The 19,269-nt window shown below is 46.0% G+C and overlaps 1 protein-coding gene across 1 annotated transcript in view; it reads right to left on the bottom strand.

Annotated features, from left to right (window-relative positions):
* Nucleotides 1-19,039, bottom strand: part of BLK (BLK proto-oncogene, Src family tyrosine kinase) — a 45,755-nt gene extending 26,716 nt beyond the window's left edge. The window contains exons 1-2 of the mRNA XM_027785513.2: nt 18,542-19,039; nt 1,788-1,890 (exon numbers count right to left, since the gene is read on the bottom strand). Of these exons, the coding sequence (XP_027641314.1) occupies nt 1,788-1,889 (102 nt within the window). The 5' untranslated portion in view covers nt 1,890; nt 18,542-19,039. The remainder of the gene's footprint in view (nt 1-1,787; nt 1,891-18,541) is intronic.
* Nucleotides 19,040-19,269: the final 230 nt, after the last annotated feature.

Below are 19,269 nucleotides of genomic sequence, written 5' to 3'. Positions count from 1 at the left end.
ACATGAATGACCCCATTGAGAAATGACAATTGCAATATCATTTGAAGCAGAAAACCAAGTCCCAAGGCTCATCAAATATCCTTTGCTCAGGGATATGTTCAGAAGACTGGAGGCAGTGACTATATCAACAAATTAAACAGAAGCAAGGTACTATAACTCATCTAGGCACGCTTTTAAAACATGGATGTGGTCCCTAGTTTGGTTTGGTCCAGAACCTGAGGGTGGCCAACTGGCCGTAGGCCACCTCTAATCAGCAGCTGGGATGCGACCCCCTTGTTTTGTGGGCTAAGAGCTTAATATCATGGAAACGGTCCTGTGGGCTCTGTTGGCCTCTACCCAACTACAAACAGCAACCCTGTGATCAGTCCAAGGTACAGTACCTAATGACTGTGGTGGGTCTTTGACCAGTACCAGGTATTTTTATACCCATGCAAAAGGTATAAAAAAAGGTATATAAAAAACTACAGTCTCCATATTAAAAACATCTATTGTTTTCTGTCTGCACCACCATTTGACTCCTGCTTAACAGCAGTGGGTGGGTGGGGGAAGCTGCTCTCCCACTGCCCTGTCTAATTTAATTGAAGGAAATATGGACTTCTGGCATGGGAGAGCTTAGTGCCTGTGGCACAAAAAAAAAAAAAAAAAAAAAAAGTGTCAGAAGGTGATTGATGATACTATGTTTACACTGAGAGCAGCTCCTCTCCAGTGAGCCGGGGAGAAGGAAATTTAGGAAAAGGACATCTTCTTGGTCAATCTGACATCTGCTGTCATGAAAACTGGACTTTATAACCACAGGAAAACTCAGAAATGAAACTGAAGGAGTAAAAAATACACCTTCACCTGTCATCAAAAACAATGACAGGCAATTCCTCCCCCACTCTCAGAGCTCAAGACCTGAGATGGTTTTCACATAAAAGTTGTACCTAGAGTTTCTCTTGTGCTGGCTGCTGGCTGCAGTGCTGACAAGGGCAAGAAAAAACAACTTCAAGTCCCCTGTACAGCATCAGACAGACAGGCAAAGTGATTTCCACAGTTTAAACAAGGAGTTTGTTATTTGAGGTCTCCTAAATGCTGACACAGTGTCTTACTGATCTGTGTCCATGCAAGCAGAGGCCATATGGATTCAAAGGAAGAAGCAGATGCTCAGGATTCCTGATTCTCAGACCTACCCCAACACAGATTAGTTATAGACCCTCTTTAGTGAACCTCTTGTCCTCCTTAATGGTAAAGTTTCCACTGCGGTTTGCAGCTTTGAATCTCAGCCGGAATCTAGCACATCTTTGTGCCGTTTGCAAGTCAGCAACACCAGCCTGGGTTGCAGAGCACTGAAGGCAGCAGCCCTGTCTAAAAGATATGGCTACCAGCTTGGAGGACGTGCATCCATTCTTTTCTCCCTGTCTCCTGCCCTGCTCTCCAGTCCAGCCCATGCAAATAATTGTGCCAGGCTCAACAAGGCATAGCCTTTCTGAGCACCACCATCCCTAGCCCACTCAGACAATTTATGGCCATAACATATCCCCAAAGAGAAAATGTCCCCCTTTTTGACAGAATAAAAACCCAGAGAAAGAAAGGGTTGAATTGAATGGTTCACCCCGTATTAAGAAGCTTTTGAGGTGGAGCCAGGCATAAATATTTCTTTTCTGCCCTTTGAGCAACACGTCCCAATTGGTGACCACATTTTAGGAAACAGAAGTACTCAAGTTCCTTCTGGCACACACAAGCATGGCCTGCATCACTCCAGGCACTCACTGAGGATCCCATGAAAGGACACAAAACTGCAAGCTTACTTTGGGTGGGGCCGGCGGGGTTTTACTCTTGGTTTTTGGGTTGCTTCCAGAAGCGTGTTTCTCATGGGAGGTCAGCTGATTTTTGCTCCCGAGCAATCCCATCCTGGAAGGAAGACCAGAAATTACTTTTTAATGAGACCACTCTTGGGGAAAGGGGCAGGTACTGAGGGAAAAAACAATCTTCTCATTCATGAAGAAAGTTGGAGAAGATGAGAATTCAGGACAATGGGACAATGGAGAGAGAGTCTAAAATCATCCCATCTATAGTCCTCCTACTACACTGGACCTTGTGAACCTCACTGTTTCAGTTCCCCCACAACTCCGGTTTTTCACACTGCAGATGAGGCTCAGACAGACACTGTAAGTCACCAGAAAAAAAAAAAATGGACAGAAATGACTGTTTTGGATATGTCCCCACTCCAATGCAGAAATCCCCAGCTGGCACTGAGCAGACTTAGTCCAGTGGGTGATGCCACATGCATGTACTGCTGGAGGGTTGGGAGATCCTGGGGAATAACCCTGTGCTGAACTGCTCAGGCATCCCAGGGCTTCAAGAGGGTCACATAGTGCCCAGGTCAAGAATGAGCTGTAGTCATGCTGCTCAGTGGATGTACTCATGCTGCTCAGTGCTTTCTGTAGGTCATGTCCCTCCCCTGCAGCAAAAGCAGCACGCAGATGTGGTAGCTATCTGCATGGTACCAGTTCCACTGTTCCTCATGCTTAAGCAGAATGGGCACACACTCAGCTTGTCCATAAAGTCATGGGACTTCATGAGACACTTCAGAGGACTGCAAGAAGGTTAGGGAGTCAAATACGATGTGGCTTGCACCCACCCTGCCTGTAAAGTGTGAGCCTAGTGCTTGACTCAGTTGCCCATGTGCAATGCTCTGGTACCTTTTGATGTGCTCTGGATTCTCAGAAGTTATGAATTTCCCATATGTCATAGTTTATGTTTCCCAACCGCACATGTGTGTGTCAGACCTCCTGGACACCTCAAAGATCACTAGAGACAAATGAATCAAACCCTTTCCATAGACTATCCTCTGGTCCACACCAGGGTTTCCACACTTGTGCTTGAGGGCTCACTTAACTTGCAGCCCAGAAATGTAATCTCAGCTCTGGTCAATAATTCTAGCATAATATTGGATCTGGGTAGCCAAGATAGCCAAACCATGACAAACTCAGCCTCCTCAACCCCCTGAAAAAGCAGGGAGTAGTTGAAGCCAACATTGCTGAAGAGCCGCTGGCATGAGTATATAAAGTATCTACACTGTCCAGCACCAAAGTCTGTCCTAGCCCCTGCTTTGAACCAAAGGCATTGAAAGGTGTGGACTACATGTCAAAAACAAAAAACAAAAATACCCAAACCAAACCAAAAAAACCCACCACCACCAAACAACCCAAACCTCAAATAGTCATAGCTAAGCAAAGACACACTGGCTCCTAACCTTGACAAAATACCTCAAGGTCTGCAATGAACATGGAGTATTGGGAACTGGAGTTCCAGGGACCAACGTAGTTAGTCAGTTCCCCCAAATGTCAGTCTGGCACTGTGTCGTGATAGTCAAGACTCCAACAGATGTGTTCGTAAAAGCTTTCAGCAAACCAGACTTGTGGGAAAAAATATTCCGGTAAAGCAATTTTTTTTCTTTCTGGCACTTATCTAATATTTCAGAAACTGGGACTCTGAAATGAGGTTTCTAACAGAGCCATCCCAATATTTTAAGGTGTTATTTTTCTGAAATATCTTTTCCCTTCTGCCTCATTTTTATTTTCATTGATAAAGTGAGCAAAATGGAAGGAATTGGTGAAATCTTTCAGTACAGCTCATTACATATTTTTCTCTCCAATTAAAAGTTTTTCAGCATCCAAACTTCTCTGAGCTTTTCTTTGACCTGAGTTTACAGATGGCCCATCCATCTGTCACCAGGTCTCAGCACCACTCTAGGCACTGACAACACAGTTGGAGGGGAAGTTTCACCCACTAAATCAGCCACAGCATTTCCTGCAGCAAGTTGTTTTTAATTTGGCAGCCTCCCTTCTAGGTTGTAACCAGGGTTTGCTTTGCTTAGGAGATCTGGTTGTCATGCAGTGGCACATGATTTATTAAGTGAGCTTTTCACGCTCTTCCACTTGCAAATTAGTGGAAGATAACTTTGTGCCAGGATTTCTGATTCTGAATGGTGTTATTTGCCAGGATAGTAGGTGAAAGTAGCTGGAGTTCTCTTTTCACCCAGGGAAATGCAAGATATCGTTTTAAGTCAAGGTTTAAGGCAAGGCTGGAAGATGGACAGGTTTTAGATACCACTCATTACCAGTCATGAAAGGCACAAAGCCCACCTACATGTTGGACATCTATCTACAGTCCTTGTTACTATCTCACTGGAGCATCTCGGGGTCTTTGGTATACTCTGCTCTCAAATGGGAGATACAGGTGTGGCAATTGCCACCTTTTTGGCAGTTACGGGATGTAAGGTACAGCACAAAGCAGCGATATGCTTTGACCAGCAGTCACGTCACCAAGTTGATCATATGAGAGGCTTGATGGACCATCTATAGAATGGTGTTTGCACATTTTAGGGTTTTGAGTTGCTCCCAGTGTCAACACTGTTGGGACAGATTGGGAATGGGCATGGAGGAAGGTCAACCTCAGCAAGTCACATCAAGGGCTTGTGGCCATCCCAGCTCCTCTGGCAGGGGACAGTGCTCCTGTGTCCAGGGGGACATTGCAACCCTTTCTGCACCATGCTGAAACTGGGAACACCTCTCTGCACACTTGCACAAACTAAGCTTTCTCCCCACATGCATATGTCAAAAATGCATGGTGCAAAGCTGCGCAGAGCAGTGAAAAGTGTGTCCCAGCACGGCTGGGAAATGGAACCAGTGAAAAGTCTCCCACAAAGGTCACTCACTCCCACCCATGCACAAAAGACTTTAGTACAGCTCTGTGTAGTTGCAGTGCCTATGAAATCTATGGGTCATGTTCTCCAGGTTGCCCCTGCAGCCTTCAGCAGCCAACACGACCATCCCTCATGCTGGCAGATGTTATACAAATTCCCAAAATAGTGTTGCAGACAAATGTTGTCAGATGCAGAGAGCTGCTGGTAAGCTCCCAGCCCACAGCTGGTGGAGTTTTCATTTTTAAAGTCTTTTTTTTTTTTTTTCTAAAAAAAGGTGGCTGAGTTGAATGTATGTTGTTCTGCTGTGTTTCTGCTTCTGATTAATGTTTTTTAAAATTAGCTTCGCAAAAAAATATTTCTGAGGAAAGTAATGGATAGTAGCTCTCCTAGCCTTTTTTTTTTGTTTGTTTGATTGATTCTTTTGGGGGTTTTGGTTGGTTGGTTGGTTGGTTTTGTTTTTTCCCAGTGGAAAGGAACACTTGGGAGAAAACAGTAACTCAGAAAAGCATGAAAATTTCCTTTCGTTAATTTACATTTTTTCACATCTAAAAGTGTTTGTTTCTATTTAATAACTGAGTATGGGGAAACCTGTTTCCTCAACGTTACTTAAGTTCAAAACAAGAAAATTTGTAAAACAAGTTCTTTTTAAAGTAAACAGCAATCAAAACGGAACAAAAAAAAAATAAATTAAGGCAACACAAAAGCTTTCCATATGCTTGAAAAGCTTTGGCAAAAATAGACTGGCATAGCTGCTGGTAAGTTTTGAATAAAAGTATTTGACACAGAGGTCTTCCTGGGAGAGTCAAGCAAGCCTTTGCTGAAGAAGTCAATAGATGCCAGGACAGTGAGCTCTGTGTAGCATCCAGCTCTGAACATGTGTGGGACAAGCAGGCAGGTCGCAGGAACACTGGATGCTTGTATAGGATCTCTAAAACATGCTGTGTGCCCCATGTGCAGGGTGACAGAAGGTAATATTCGTAACCTTTAGAGGGGCAGTTAAGGTGACATTTTAGCTAAGCTGAATGCAGGTACAGATGTGCCCACAGCAGTGGGTGAAGGGGAGGTCTTCTGAAGATCCCACCACAAGGCCCTGCTCCAGGAATGCTTCTGCTGGCATTTGGGCAATGTCTTCACGGTGGAGTGGGGAGGATGTGACTAAATGTCCTATCACCTGCTCATCTTCAAAAAGGGCTGGAGAACATACCCTACAGAGTCAACCCACCAACCTGAACTCAGTCCAGTAAAGGTAGACACAAATCTTTGTTGACTACAGGTTTGGAGACCTGCCTTGCCCCTATGCTCCACATGTTTTGAGTGCCCCCAGGGCAGGTTAAAGCTAACAGGATGGTATCAAATTGGATCTGCTGGATGTACTTACACCTTTTGTTGCAGCAGATCAGAGGGTGGGATGGAGGTACCTGGGCTAATCCAAGCCCTGCAAGCATTTGCCCATCTCGTCTTTACGGTAAGCAGCCCTGCATCACGGGCACAACAGTTAGTGCGGTCAGCTGGTTTCCGCTATTAGAGCAAAAGAGCTCAAAGTTGTTTCTGATGTAAATGCAGCAATGTCTCCTGCAACAAGGATGCGGACGACACAGACAAATGGCCTTGGGATTGCATGGGTGGGTACAGGGAAAAACCAAGACAGAATCTAGCAGAAAAGCAGAAGTCTTAGCTCATCATCTGCCTCACCCCTACGAAACTGTGCCACGGAAAAACAGGTTAAGACCCAAGAAATCAAACAGTGTTTCACTGTGAGGGCAGCTCCAAAACCCTCCCCCAAGCCCAGTGAAATCACAAAATGAGCCCCCTTTCCATTCAGAGTTGAGGGTGGGCCCAACAAAGCATTTTCATAGTTCACCAGGACTAGGTATTTCACTTCATTTTAAAATGCCAGAATGTCTTCTTTTTAAAAAAACCCACCACACTTTAAAAGGAAATTTCATTAGAAACTCTAAAAAAATACTTTGAAAATACAGATATATGCAGTTTTAAATGTTTAATTTTTCTTTGCAAGTCCTCCCCTTACAGAAAGAATTGCTGAAATCAACTTGCTTTGGATACAATAATTTAACTATTCCAAATTTGTATTTTTGCATCAGCAAGAAGCAAAAACTTCAGTAAAAAAAATAATTTCCCCCAGTTCTAGGAATATCCCAGATGCATTAAATTCTCCTTTTCCTCAATAAAATAGCTTTTTAATGCAGCTCCTGACCTGGCACCCTTGGATTGCTTTGCAAGACACAAAACCAGAGAAATACTGAAAATCTTGGAGAGATCAGCTGCTTTAAAAGGAATGAAGATTTGCTACTGAAGCATTTTCTGCTTTCTACTTTTAATGGGTTTTGTTCAAGTTTTTATCTCTTTTTTTAAAATTATTAGCTGCTTTGTTGCTAGGAGGTGGTTAGCAGGTGGCTACAAACAAGTGTGCTGTGCTATAAACAGCACTGACCATGCAGAAGGTCTTTCTCAAAGGCAGAAGGTGGAGGCTATGGCCACTGTCCTCTAAGACAGAGCGGCCAAAGTCCTGCTGAAGACCCCTCCCTGCAAGTGGGAGGGCAGCGAGATCTGTGATACAGACAGTGCTGGGTCTCCAGCTAACATCAGGGGGACTTTCATAGCCAAAAGATGTGTGAGGAGGAATTGCAGCAATGCAGAAGTCCCCATGAAAAGCTGGAGAACCCAGAGCAAGAAGTATCATGGTTTTTGCTGGGGAATGAAGCAGATGTCTGGCTTGCATGTTGCATCCTTGCTGGAGAACTAGGAATATCCTACCAGCAATGTTTAGATCCCATCCGGTCCTGGTCTTTGTTGGATAAATAAACCAAGTTGTATTTGTGCTTGCATTGAGGCCTCTTTCAAATGCTTTGGCCTGTGTAAAAGGTCTTTGAGGGAGCATGAAGGGCAAGCTCAGGACCAGCTAATGCTGGTGAAATGCTAGTGTCGCTGCTGCAGGTCCCAGTCTCGAGCACAGCCAGTGTGGCCAAACTGGTCTTGGCAACATCAGTTCCCTGCCAGTCCACAGCAGGTGGAGGACAAATCCAGGAGCTATGGGCTCCTGCAATTTACCCCTGGGTGAGGGCTACACATCACAGAAATGAGATTGGAGCCCGCTGGCTGATTTTGGGTTCTCTTGCTGCAGTCCTAGTCAGCTTGCCATCTCCATTGCAACTTAAGTCTGCCCTGAATCTACTGTCTTTCTTAGGCCATGCTTTGCAGGTGAACCTGGCCCAAGCAAACAAACCAAGCAGAAAATCTGGCTGTTTCAGGCCTTTCTGAATAGCTGGGACACCCCATGGGAGAAGGCTGTGTGTGAGGCTGCAGGGTAGCAGCACACAGATTTTCAGAACCCTGAGTTTAAGCAGACACAGAAAGTTACTTGAGGGGGAAGGGTTTAAAAAAAAAAGAAAAAGAAAATAAAAGATTCTTGCTCTCTCCAGAAGCAGAAAACAGCTGCCTGTTGCCAGAGTGGTCATATGCTAATGAAAACATCTGTCTGGAGGAAAAATGGCTGCTTACATTGAGCATTGCACCCTGCTGGAACCTGGCAGATGCTCAGCAAGAGGCTCCAGGCCAGGAAAGAGAGCCAGGGCTCAGGGTCCCAGAGCAGGGAAAAGCAACATGGCAGGCTGCTTATCCCACCTCCCTTAAACATGCTTTTCCCATGAGCTCGCCCCAGGCATTGCATCAGCTATGTGGGATGTCTGCTGGGGATGGCTCTGCAGGACCTCAGGTCCTGCAGAACAGGGAGGTGGGATGCACTGGAGGGGAGAGGGAGGAGGAAGATGGGGCCAGGAGAAGCAGGTACATCTCTTTGGGTCCCTGGAGCATCTCTGGGGTCCCTCAGGTGTGGGAAGTTTTGTCATGAAACTGCACTGCTGGATGGCAATTTCTGCAGTGGCTGGAATTTCAGCCCAAGTTTCAACTTAAATCTATCTGCTGCCCAACACACATGTAGGCCAGGCTTGTGGATGGACTATGGATGAGCTGGAGCACAGCAGGGAGAAATCTCTGCAGGCCATCCCTGTCTGACATCTAAGTTCTATGAAAGTGGGCACAGGCCACACTTGCTTGGCCAGAATCCATGATGCGCTGTTTCACAGCGCTTTGAGAGCACATCATGTTGGTCTGTAGGGATGTGGAGAGGTCCTAGCCCTCACAGCCCTGGGACAAGAAAGAGGTGGATGAGGTGTTCCTCCACACCTTTACATGTGGCCACCCACATTTCTGTCCTGGAGAAGGCCCTTCCTGGAGGCCCTGCATCCCAGAGGCTGCCTTTTCCTAGCAAGAGGGTAGCATTTAGTAGGACCCATTAGTCATATCTCAAGAGGAGCAATGAAGCTGGTGGTAGGCTGATGCTCAGGCACTCGTTGCTATCAGAGACCCCCTCCTTGGGTCAGGTCTCAGAGGGAATGATGCTCCCTCCCGCCAACCTCAGGCGAGGCAAAGGACTATAGGGAAAGATATACATCTCCAGTTTCCCACCTGGACACCTCCAGTCTCATGTCAGAAATAGCTACTGGATGTCAGAGCACTCACCCTACTCACCACAGCTCCAGCCAGCCTTCCCCACACATATACCCTGTCTTAACCCCCAGACCCTGGGGCAACAGAGAAGAATGGGAGTACCATAATGTGCATGTCTGGGACTTATTTGTCCTCCTCTCCTTTTGCAGTAAACCAAGGGAACAGCATCCCTGCAAACCACCCCTTGGGGCTGGATCTTAGCCGCTGCTGGGCAGTGCCCCCATCACCTCTCTACCCTACAGATCTTGGGGAAGAGAAACAGGGCAAGGGGGGGGGCATCACGTGAGGGAGGGATGGAAGAGAGGAAAAGGAGGCTTGCTGGGCTTCTCCCCACCCTCAGGGGAATGTGGATGGGGGTGGGATGTTCCCTACTTGCCTGCTTCCTACGCAGCTGCTCCTGGAGACACGATCCGAGGACAGACGAACCACTGGTCCGACCCATGACAGATGCTCCATGGGGCTGAGGGCCTTGCAGAATTTCTGTTAGAGACCTCTGGCTCCCACCACGTCCCCACCATCCATGGGACCAACTGCTTTGACTGTTACACCCCCAGACTGCAGGAGCAGCCTGATTTTGCAAATGCTTTTAATGGGCTTTCTTTTTTTAATCAGGTCTTTGTGTCAGAACTGACTCTTTTCTCCCCCCCAAGGATTCCTTGCTCTATTTTGAACATAAAAATGATCATCTGGGAGGGGGGTGGGGGGGGTGGGGGAATTGCACTTCTCAGACAATCTGTCCAATGAAAATAGCAGTGGGGAAGGCAAGAAACCCAAAGAGAATCCAGACACAAAACCCAGCAAAACCTACAGGCTATTAACAGCTGTCATTAAAAACAGCTACAATGACTGTGAATGGGTTGTGTTTTCCAGTGTGCAAACAGCTTTGCAATGATCTTTCCTTTCTGTGATTAAAAAAAGGCCTTTTTTCAGATGAAATGCATCTTGCTCAGTGAGCCCCAACCCTCTATGAACCTACTCAACCATAGCAGTGTGGGCTAACGAATGAAGACCTGGACCTGTGGGTGTCTCTGAGGAAGTGACTTTCTCATTCTGCCTCAGCACCTTCGATAGGGAGACTGAAGCACCTCTGCCTTAGGATATAAATGTTGTATAAGAAGCAGGATTTTTTCTGCAGTCTCCTGAGGCTTCCCATAGAGTGCATAAAGCGCTGTCTTCTCTAAGGTGTTTTCTATGTACTTTCTTAAGCTGCTGCAGAGACGAGGCCCCCTAAAACCACTGTGTAAACCACTGTGGGTAATTTTTGCATTGCATGGGGCAGCAGGAGGGAAGGGACTCTTGGTCTTGGCCAACTCGAGGCTGGAATGACCTCAGATAATTTGTACTTCAGCTGCTCACTGAGAAGGACAAACACAAGCCGACATCTGCCGAGTGCGATGCACACCTAAATGTGGAAAAGGCTTCATGGGGCAGATCTAAGCTGAGGTCAAAGCGGAGGACCTTTACCAGCCATAAGACCCAAGGACAAGATGAGGCTGGCTGAGGACATGATGCTGTGTGATGCTCCAGCATGCATACCTGATGCCCCAGCACTGCTTGTGGGGCTGTGTAGTGCTCCCCCCAGTAAATCCCCAGCAGATGCATTGCATGGAAGTCAGCCTTGGCTCTGCAACTGCTCTGTGCTCCTGACAAAGGAAGACAACCCCATGGAGGGCTACAAGGCTGTCTGGGCTGTAAGCGGGGGTCTGTGAGTGCTCAGAGTCGCTTCGTTCCTCTTACCCTGGAGGGTCAGAACAGGGTGACTCTGAAGACAACCAGAACAGACACCTACCCCATCATGCCTCAGCCAGGTGTCCTGCAGAGTCAGGTCTGCTGTTTGCATACCAAGGAGATACAGAAATGAGGAAGCCCTTGCAGACTCATCAAACTTCTCCCTTGCCGGCTTGCATTTTGCCTGCTCAATTCTCCTGCAGCTAAGGGCAGGGGAGAGAGATGGAGGTGGCTGGGTTGGGGCTGGGGAAGGAGAGGACAGCTTCAGGGTTAGCTGGAGTGCTTTGAGCTTTAGGGAAGGGGCTTGTCCTTTGGTGGAGTGTATCTGAGGTACCTGACCTTTCTTTGCTAAGAGCTTCACTTCCTATTCCTATGAAAAGGGAAGTTGTTTTTTTAGAAAGATGCTTGTCGTCCACTGCTGAGGTAGGAAAGAGGACCTACCATGAGGTGCTGCAAAGGCTTCAAAGTAAGCTAGTGGCTGCCAAGTCATCTTGGGAAACAGGGCAATAGCGTGGCAGTTCCAGACAGAAATCTGCTTCTGATCTGAGACACGTTCCTGATGCTGACAGTGGGGAAATCCAGCAGCTGCAGCCAGGCTGCTGCAAAGACCCTTCCAGCAGTGGCCACGGTTCAAGCAGGTCAGAAGCAAGAAGTAAAAATAAAAGGGATTAGATATGGTGTGGTCTGCCTGTTGCATCCCAGGAAGGGTATTTTAGTATCTGAGATAGCCTGGCTGTGCCCCTACATGTCACCTGGGGCATGTCCCTTCACCCTTGTGCCTATTCTGTTTCCTGCAGGCTGGGCCATGCCCGGACCTGCATGGACCATGGCCATGAGATGAGACCTGGAGTCAAGAAGCCCAGGCAGAGAGTGACTTTCTGCAATTTGCTTACTCAGAAATCATAAAGTGACAGCTCAGGGATATCCTTTGAAAGCAGCTGGAGGGAGACCACTGAGAAAGTATGTGAAAAAGGGCAACAAAAAGAAGGAAAGTCTTACATAGAGCTCCCAGGTCACCCCAGATGGTCACCACCTGCCCCCTCTTCCCTGACCTGAAAGCCCAGGCTGTATTCTCACCCAGCCGAGTAGGGTCTGTCTGGCAGCGGTTTCCACCCTGCTTTCATACATCAGTCCCCAGATGTTCTCCAGTATCTTTGAAGGCTTCTATACAAGTGTGCAATCCTGAAGCTGGCTTGCTTCTGCTACCCTTCCCGGTTCCCTATAAGATATGCATGGAGACCAGAGGTCCAGTCCATGCAGTAAATGCCCATGAGCTCTTAGGTTTGCCTGTAAGACAGACCTCCGGGACCCACCAGTCCACAGAATGCAGAGAGTGACCAGAAAATGTGGCAGCCTCCCTCCAGATGACCCACAGCCCACCAGGATGTCCCCACAGCCAGACATCTGCATTGGTGGCCCACTACATAGCCTCCTTCTGCAGCACCACCCACTCCCACTGCATTTTATCCAGTTCATATGGAACCAAAAGTGTTCCTGTTAAGTGCCTGCCTGCAGAGGTGACTCCAGCTTTGATCTGAAACCACCATGAGGGACAAAGGCACCTCTCCTCTTGAAACTGGCCCCCATGGCTGCTTCCTTATACTGCTGCTGTGAAAGATGGGCAGCTCATTCCCTCCATATCTTGTTTTTATGGTCTGGCCATGTTTTTCTCTTCCCTATTAAGAATGAGTAGCCTAATTCACCATCTGAACCTCCTGTTTCTATTCCTCTAGTATATTCAAAGTTTATTTAATGCAATGTGCTGTTGCTCCTGGAAGAAGCTGATGCACTATAACAGACCCACCAGCCTCCATTTTGAGCACTTAAAGACTTCGTGAGCTCTTTGAGGCAGCATCATGACTATTAAAATAGGCAACATCAGGGCTCATTCTCCCACCCTTCAAAATTTGGTCGTGGACTCGGCAGTCCTGGGTTAATGGTTGGACTTGATGATCTTAAAGGTCTTTTCCAACCTAAATGATTCTATGATTCTGTCCAAATCCCTTGTCCCCATCCTGGGCTAGCTCCTGGACTGTGTTTAGGAAAGTCTAGTCCCATTGCTGGGGAACCACCTGTTGGGTCTCTGCTTTCCAAGAGAACCTTTCCCCCTGATTTACTATCCTAAACATGTCACTGTGTTTGGGATGACACTCAGACACAGGTGCCTTGTCTAGTCCCAGGTACCAGGTCACCCTGAGTACAGGGTGGTGGTGAGCTGCCTCTTGTTTCACTGTTGTCATTAATTTTTGAAACCCATGGGCACTGCAGGGCTATCACTGGGAAGAGGGGGGAACTGAGATGAAAATACAGCAGTGGCTTCATCTGATGGTAACTGGGGGATGCTGTGCTGGTAGGGACCACAAAGAGATTTTGTCTGGCCCCACTTAGAAAAAGCCTTTTTGGCAGGAGAAAGTGACTTTTTTTCTTTTTCTTCTTCTCACATATAAAAGAACTAATGAGGTGAAAGGTAAACATTTTAAAACAGACACCTTTTCAGGTGACCTCATGGAAGTGTGAATTTCCACTGTTCAGAACGAGTACAACTGCTTGCACAAAAGAGCCAGTAGAGAAGCACTGTGTCCCAAAGCAGGATCAGCCCTCACAAAAAACCTTGCTGGAGGAGGTTGTGGTCCTTGCTCCCAAGAGCCTGTCCATGCTGGACATGATTGTGCTGATTCTTCTCTCCTACCCATACCAGTCCTCCCTGCCAGGCTTCCTCTACACTGCTCACGCTATGCCTATGAGCTACTTGGAGAAGCCAAAACCCTACCTCAATATTATTTCCCTTTGCTAATAAAGAAAAAAAAACCCCACAATTTTTTAATGCCTTATTCAAAAATAGATGAGCTTGACTTTCAGAATTAAAAGAATATTTAAACTTCCCTGTGGTGCTCAAAAGAGATAAAAATGTGGCAGAACAAGGCCAAATCTTGCAGCAGATCTATTGCAGAAGTCATTATTTATGGCACAGAAGTGATGGGGCTGATCCACATTCAGGTTACCTCATCTTTGATCTGGTCTATTCTATTCTATTGCATCAGAGCCACAAAAAATCATATCTCCTCAAGTTTCTTGCTTTGCCAGTGTCCATACTCTCATTAGCAGCAGCAATATTGCATTTAAACAACCTAGATTTCTTCCCACATAGCTAAGACCTCTCTTGTACAGAGCCCCATGTTCATGGTTCCCTTGTTATGCATTGGCAGCCCGCCAGTGACTTACACAGAATGTTTTTTGCCACTTTTCCACCAAAATTTCCAAGAAAAAAAGCATTCCATGGGAAATCACCACCCTTGGAAAGGTTCTGTCACAAAACTACCGTGCATATTGGCATCTTTTAGTGGAAAGAGAATAATTCCCCATGCAAGTCTGCTATATTAATGTCTCAAGCAGCTGCGGTCTTCTTCCTGTGCTTCTAAAATGGTGAAGGCTAAATACATAAGAGACAGCCAGGAAAAGCTCTTCAGATAAAAGTCAAGTTAAAGTTTTTATATCAGTTTCTCCATTTGCTTACTATGATCTTAGTTCTCCCTCCTTCTATCACGTATCGCAGGTGATGCCTTGATTTTTCCACAGATGAAATTTAACTTCTATTCAAAGCCCACTTCTCAAGCATTATCCTCCCACACATATATATTTTAAGATGTTCTGCCCCAAATCTTCATGGTTCCGAGCCATTCACCATTAACAACTATTCACTTAAATGTGGGTGCTATCACAGCTCAGGTACTGGGCAAGCAACTGGCTGGGCTGAAATAAGTCCTGCAGCTACTCTGCCCATGGCATTTTGTCAAGGTTTTTCTTTCCCACCCCAGGGTTTCATGGAGGAGTACCTTCTTATGAGGACACCTCATGTGACCCGATGGTCCTTCACCACTAGCCACCATAACCCAGGGAAGCACAAAAATCTGAGAAAAGGGTAGGTTGTGACCTTCTGTGTACGAGACACAGCTGGTAGTAAATTGGGACTCCAAGGACCTGGGCACAGAGCCGATCACCTCTTTTGCCTCTTGGCCATAAGAACCTTGAAGGATACGGCACAGAGTTTTTCCAACCTACCTTCATCCATCAAGTGTTGCATATTCAGCCATCAGTAAGGCAGACCAGACATCCCAGACAACTGAATAATTTTTCACTCTTCTCTCCTCATTAGGTAGGAAAGGATTCATTTGTAAACCATGTGTTTTCTATTTCTGCTCTGTCTCCGACATGCCTGACACACAGGACCTGAGGACTCCTGCATGCTGCTTTTTGATCAGTAACACATTTCACAGTTTACAGAGGAGCAAAAATGATCAGTGAGATTTGGTCAAATCTAGAGAATAATTTCATGACTATGTAAATAAATAAAGAGGGGGGAAATGCAGGAGAGATATTTTGAAAAGCACATTTCAATTCAGAAGCCACATATATTTCACAGGATGGCAGAAATGTAGGACTGCTGCTAGAAGGTCATTAATCTGCTGGACCTACAATGCATCTGAGAGGCTACCTAGCTTGCACCTCAAGGCTTACAATGATGGAAATTCCCACCGCTCCTTGTCAGCCTATCCCAGCCCTCCTATTCCCACAGCCTTAACATCACTTCCTAATGATCAGCACTGATTTCCTTTACTGAAAGACCACCAACTGATTGTCCTGCCCATGGGGGACAAATTTATACCCTCCTTTGCAGTCGCCCTGTCAAATGAAGCAACATTACTTCTTGCAAAAATTCCTCATTGATCACACTTTCCACACCTTTGCTCAGCTGCATCCCTCTCCTTCAAACATTTATATTTGGTTTTGGAAGTTTGAATAGGCCAGCCCGCAATGTTTTCTGACTTAAAACTAACCAACATTAACAAAGGCAAAATTACTTTGCAAAACCGCAGAAACATTGTTCTGCTCAGCTGCAACTTTTTCTTGGAAAAATTATAATTAGAAACTATTTTTTATTTCAACACAAGAAACTGCTGTGTTTTGAGGTTTGTTTTTTAGAAGGGATTTTTTTTGGCTGGCCAGTGAAATGAATTCACATGGATTTAACCCTTCTATGGAAGACAGGCTGACCTGTGAGAAGCAAATGGCTTGTTCAGCATGAAATACTGTAGGCTTGGTTTACATTTGTATTGTGTATGTTGTGCCTTAGCATTTATTTTTAAGCAATAACTGAGATCCTGTATATTCCGTTTTATATGGTGATGTGCTTTCTTTCAAGTTTCACAGTGATGTCCAGTGGTGCAGCCACTTCTTCCACAACAAGCAGCAGGACCCCAAGGCTGCAATTTGTTGCCAAGCCCTCTGCCAAGGGGGAATTGCATCTTTTTTTATCCCCTCAGCTACTTCTAATCTTGCAATGTGGTGTCAACCTAACAAGAAAGCTGACTTGCACCATGTAAAACGAAGATGTGAATGGAAACTTTGGAGCTACCGAGGGCTCCAGCAGGATTTAGCCCCAGGTGTCTTGCAAAATTCTTGCCTGTGATTGAACCTTATTTATAGGGGAGCTCACCCACATGGAGTCAATGCTTGGTTGCCTCCAGAGTCTTGTCAACCATGGAAGAGCAGCAAGGAAACTCCCCATTTTAATATAGAGAGAATGGAAAGAATGAGGGGAAGGAAGGAAGACAAATCATGATGAAGTAATGATGTGCCTAAGTGCCCCTGATCAATACAGTGCCGTGACCCCCACAAAACCCATGGTGACCTGTTTCCACTCTGGAGCGAGATGACAAAAAGCCTTGTCTGCACTTAAACACAACCTCAAGACCTTTAAGGACTCTAATGTGCTCAAAAAGCTGCCACAGAGATTTAAAGGCTGAAAGGTCAGTCAGGAAAAAAGTCATGAAGCAGAAATAAAAGGGCTGATAGCCTTGTCTGAAACAAACACACAGCCCAAATTGTGCAGAAGTGGGATGCTCAGCCTGGGATATTGTGCGTTTACTTAACAGGGGCTGGGTAGCCCACCATCTCAGCTGAGAGCCCAGGGTATAAAAGCAACAGAACACCCCATGTTGATTAAGCTGAGCATGGAAAGTCATTGGAAAAGCAGATGAAGAAAAATCAGTAGCACCTTTGAGAAATTTTCACTTAAATGTGTCTTTCCTCCTCCATCAGAAAATTCAGCCTTTGCCTTTGTAACCTCAAGGTGCAGCAATAGCCCTGTTTTGGCAGAACAAAACAAGCATGGGCCAGAAGTTGGGGTTTTTTCACAGGTTATTGTGCATCAGTATAATGATAATACTGCAGGAGGTCTGGGAGAAAAAACAAAATGTGGAAAAGAAATCACAAGCTCTGCAGCCCCCAAATATTCTGATAAAAATTACTTAAACCTTGATAGAATGACTAATGGAGCATACTAATGAGGGTGCTTTTGCTGCCTTGCAGCTGTCCTTTTTTTCCTCTTAATTTCCATCTGCCTTCTCTTCTTCAGCACGTACCAGAGCAGGGACATGTGTGTGCTCTGTGTGCAGCAGGAACATTCACTGCTGACAATGTACGCATCTTGCCCTGATTTTGCACTTTTACAGATCCATAATCAATTAAATACCACAGCAGCCCTGCAAGAAAGGCAAGAAATGCCCCGATTTCACAAGTGGGGTAACCAAAGCACCTGGAGGAGCATTGTCTTGCCAGGCATCACTGGCCACAAAGCCCCAGGCAAACACCTGAGGAGGTCTGAGATGCAAATGTCCCACAGTGCTGCAACTGCTATTCCCTCCCAGAAGTGGCACAGCAAAAAAGGCAGCTTCTGAGACAGCCAGACTCCGAGTCAGAGCACTGTGGAATTTTGAGTCTGGCCTAAATTCTAATCAGGAATGAAAGTTATGGACTTAGTGTTGACTCTGCACGTATGGGGATGGGAAGTGACCAAGGGGAGAAGCAGTATGTTCATCCTTCCTGTAACTGTTGGAAATCTCCAACTTGCCAGAAGCTTTGCCCACAACCAGCGTTAACCTGCCACTGGTTTTACCAGCTTGAATAGAGGAGCTGGTGGAAATAAAATGTTGCCTTCAAGGACACCATCTAACCCACCTTCAGTGGGGCAAAAGAAAGCAGAGATCCTCAGCCCCAAATATGCCTCTTGGCAGAAGAGGAATTAAAGCCTCAACCCTTCTCTGCACTGCACACAGCACCCATGGGTGCTGAGTCAGAGCCTGAGCATCCAAACTTCTACCTCCCCTTAGATTCAGATTTGGGTTCCCGATTTCACTTTCTCCTCTCTCTCTTCTTCCCAAGGAGTTCAGCTGCAAGAAACTCATTCACCCCCTGCTAATTAAAGGGCTTTCATCTACTTTTATTTTTTTGCAAGAGAGAGAGATTGGCCTGTGCCCACTGGGTCAGTGTCTGACTTAGAGCATCAGTCCCACCTCAGAAAGTGCCTTGATTTCAGCAATGAGGTGTTGCCAGGAGAGGAAGAGGTGCCCCCTGTCCCGACCCACAGCAGCAGTATGGCCCATTCAACATCCCACTCCCAATCTTTAAAGGCTTAATTACCATTGGTCCATAGATGGGCCAAATCTTTAAATACTCTAAGAGGATGCACCCAGTGGAGCTCTGGGAAATAAACAGGCAGCAGGAATGAAGCAAAATTGCTGGAAAATTGTTTGCACTTACCTGGTGAGTCCTATGTTTGGATTAAATCATATCCTGCTCGATCTTAATTGTCCACCAGAGTTAAAAAATCCCTTTCAGTCTGTGTAGTTAAGAACTCATGTTGATAATTTTTAATCCTTAGAGCATGTAGAAAGAGAAACCCTAATTCTTCTTGGTGTCGTCAGTTGACTGCTGTTAGTGGTTTCCTGTCGACAGCAGCTGAATGACAAGTTGAACTGGTTTGTTACACTTATAGCAATTAAGGGCTAGTAGTATAACCACACTGCTCATTTAGCACTAATATTAGAACTGTGTCTACCTTAGAAGAACTGTTACCCACAAAGGCTCGGTGGGCTATAAAAACTACCATCCCACTGCAAATGATGCCCTGAATCGCTCTCATTCAGGCTGGTGTGAGTTGAAAGTCATGCCTTGGAGCCACGGGGTATAAAAATGGTCTGCAAATGGGAGGAGAAATATGGGTCCTTGAGTTTTCTAGATTGGCCCATTTGCAGCTAAGAGCAGCCTTGGCCAATGGCAGGCGTGGAGGTATTTATTGCATGCGCTTAACCTTTGGGAGAGCTTATCTCGAGTCAGGTTCTAGTCTGAACATTTCCCCTTTTGTAATCATCTAGGTTACGGTGCTGTAATCTTACTTTCCATTTGAGGTTCTGTTTCTGCTTCAAATCTTAGCTGAAGAGAGTGGTTGTGTTCCTTTTCAGAGCTGGCTGCCTTTCGGCAAGGGGTAC

Source organism: Falco peregrinus, chromosome 7, assembly GCF_023634155.1.
Source record: "Falco peregrinus isolate bFalPer1 chromosome 7, bFalPer1.pri, whole genome shotgun sequence".
Taxonomy (NCBI): domain Eukaryota; kingdom Metazoa; phylum Chordata; class Aves; order Falconiformes; family Falconidae; genus Falco; species Falco peregrinus.
Note: the sequence above shows the minus strand (reverse complement) of the source record. Positions and strands in the feature narration are given on the sequence as shown.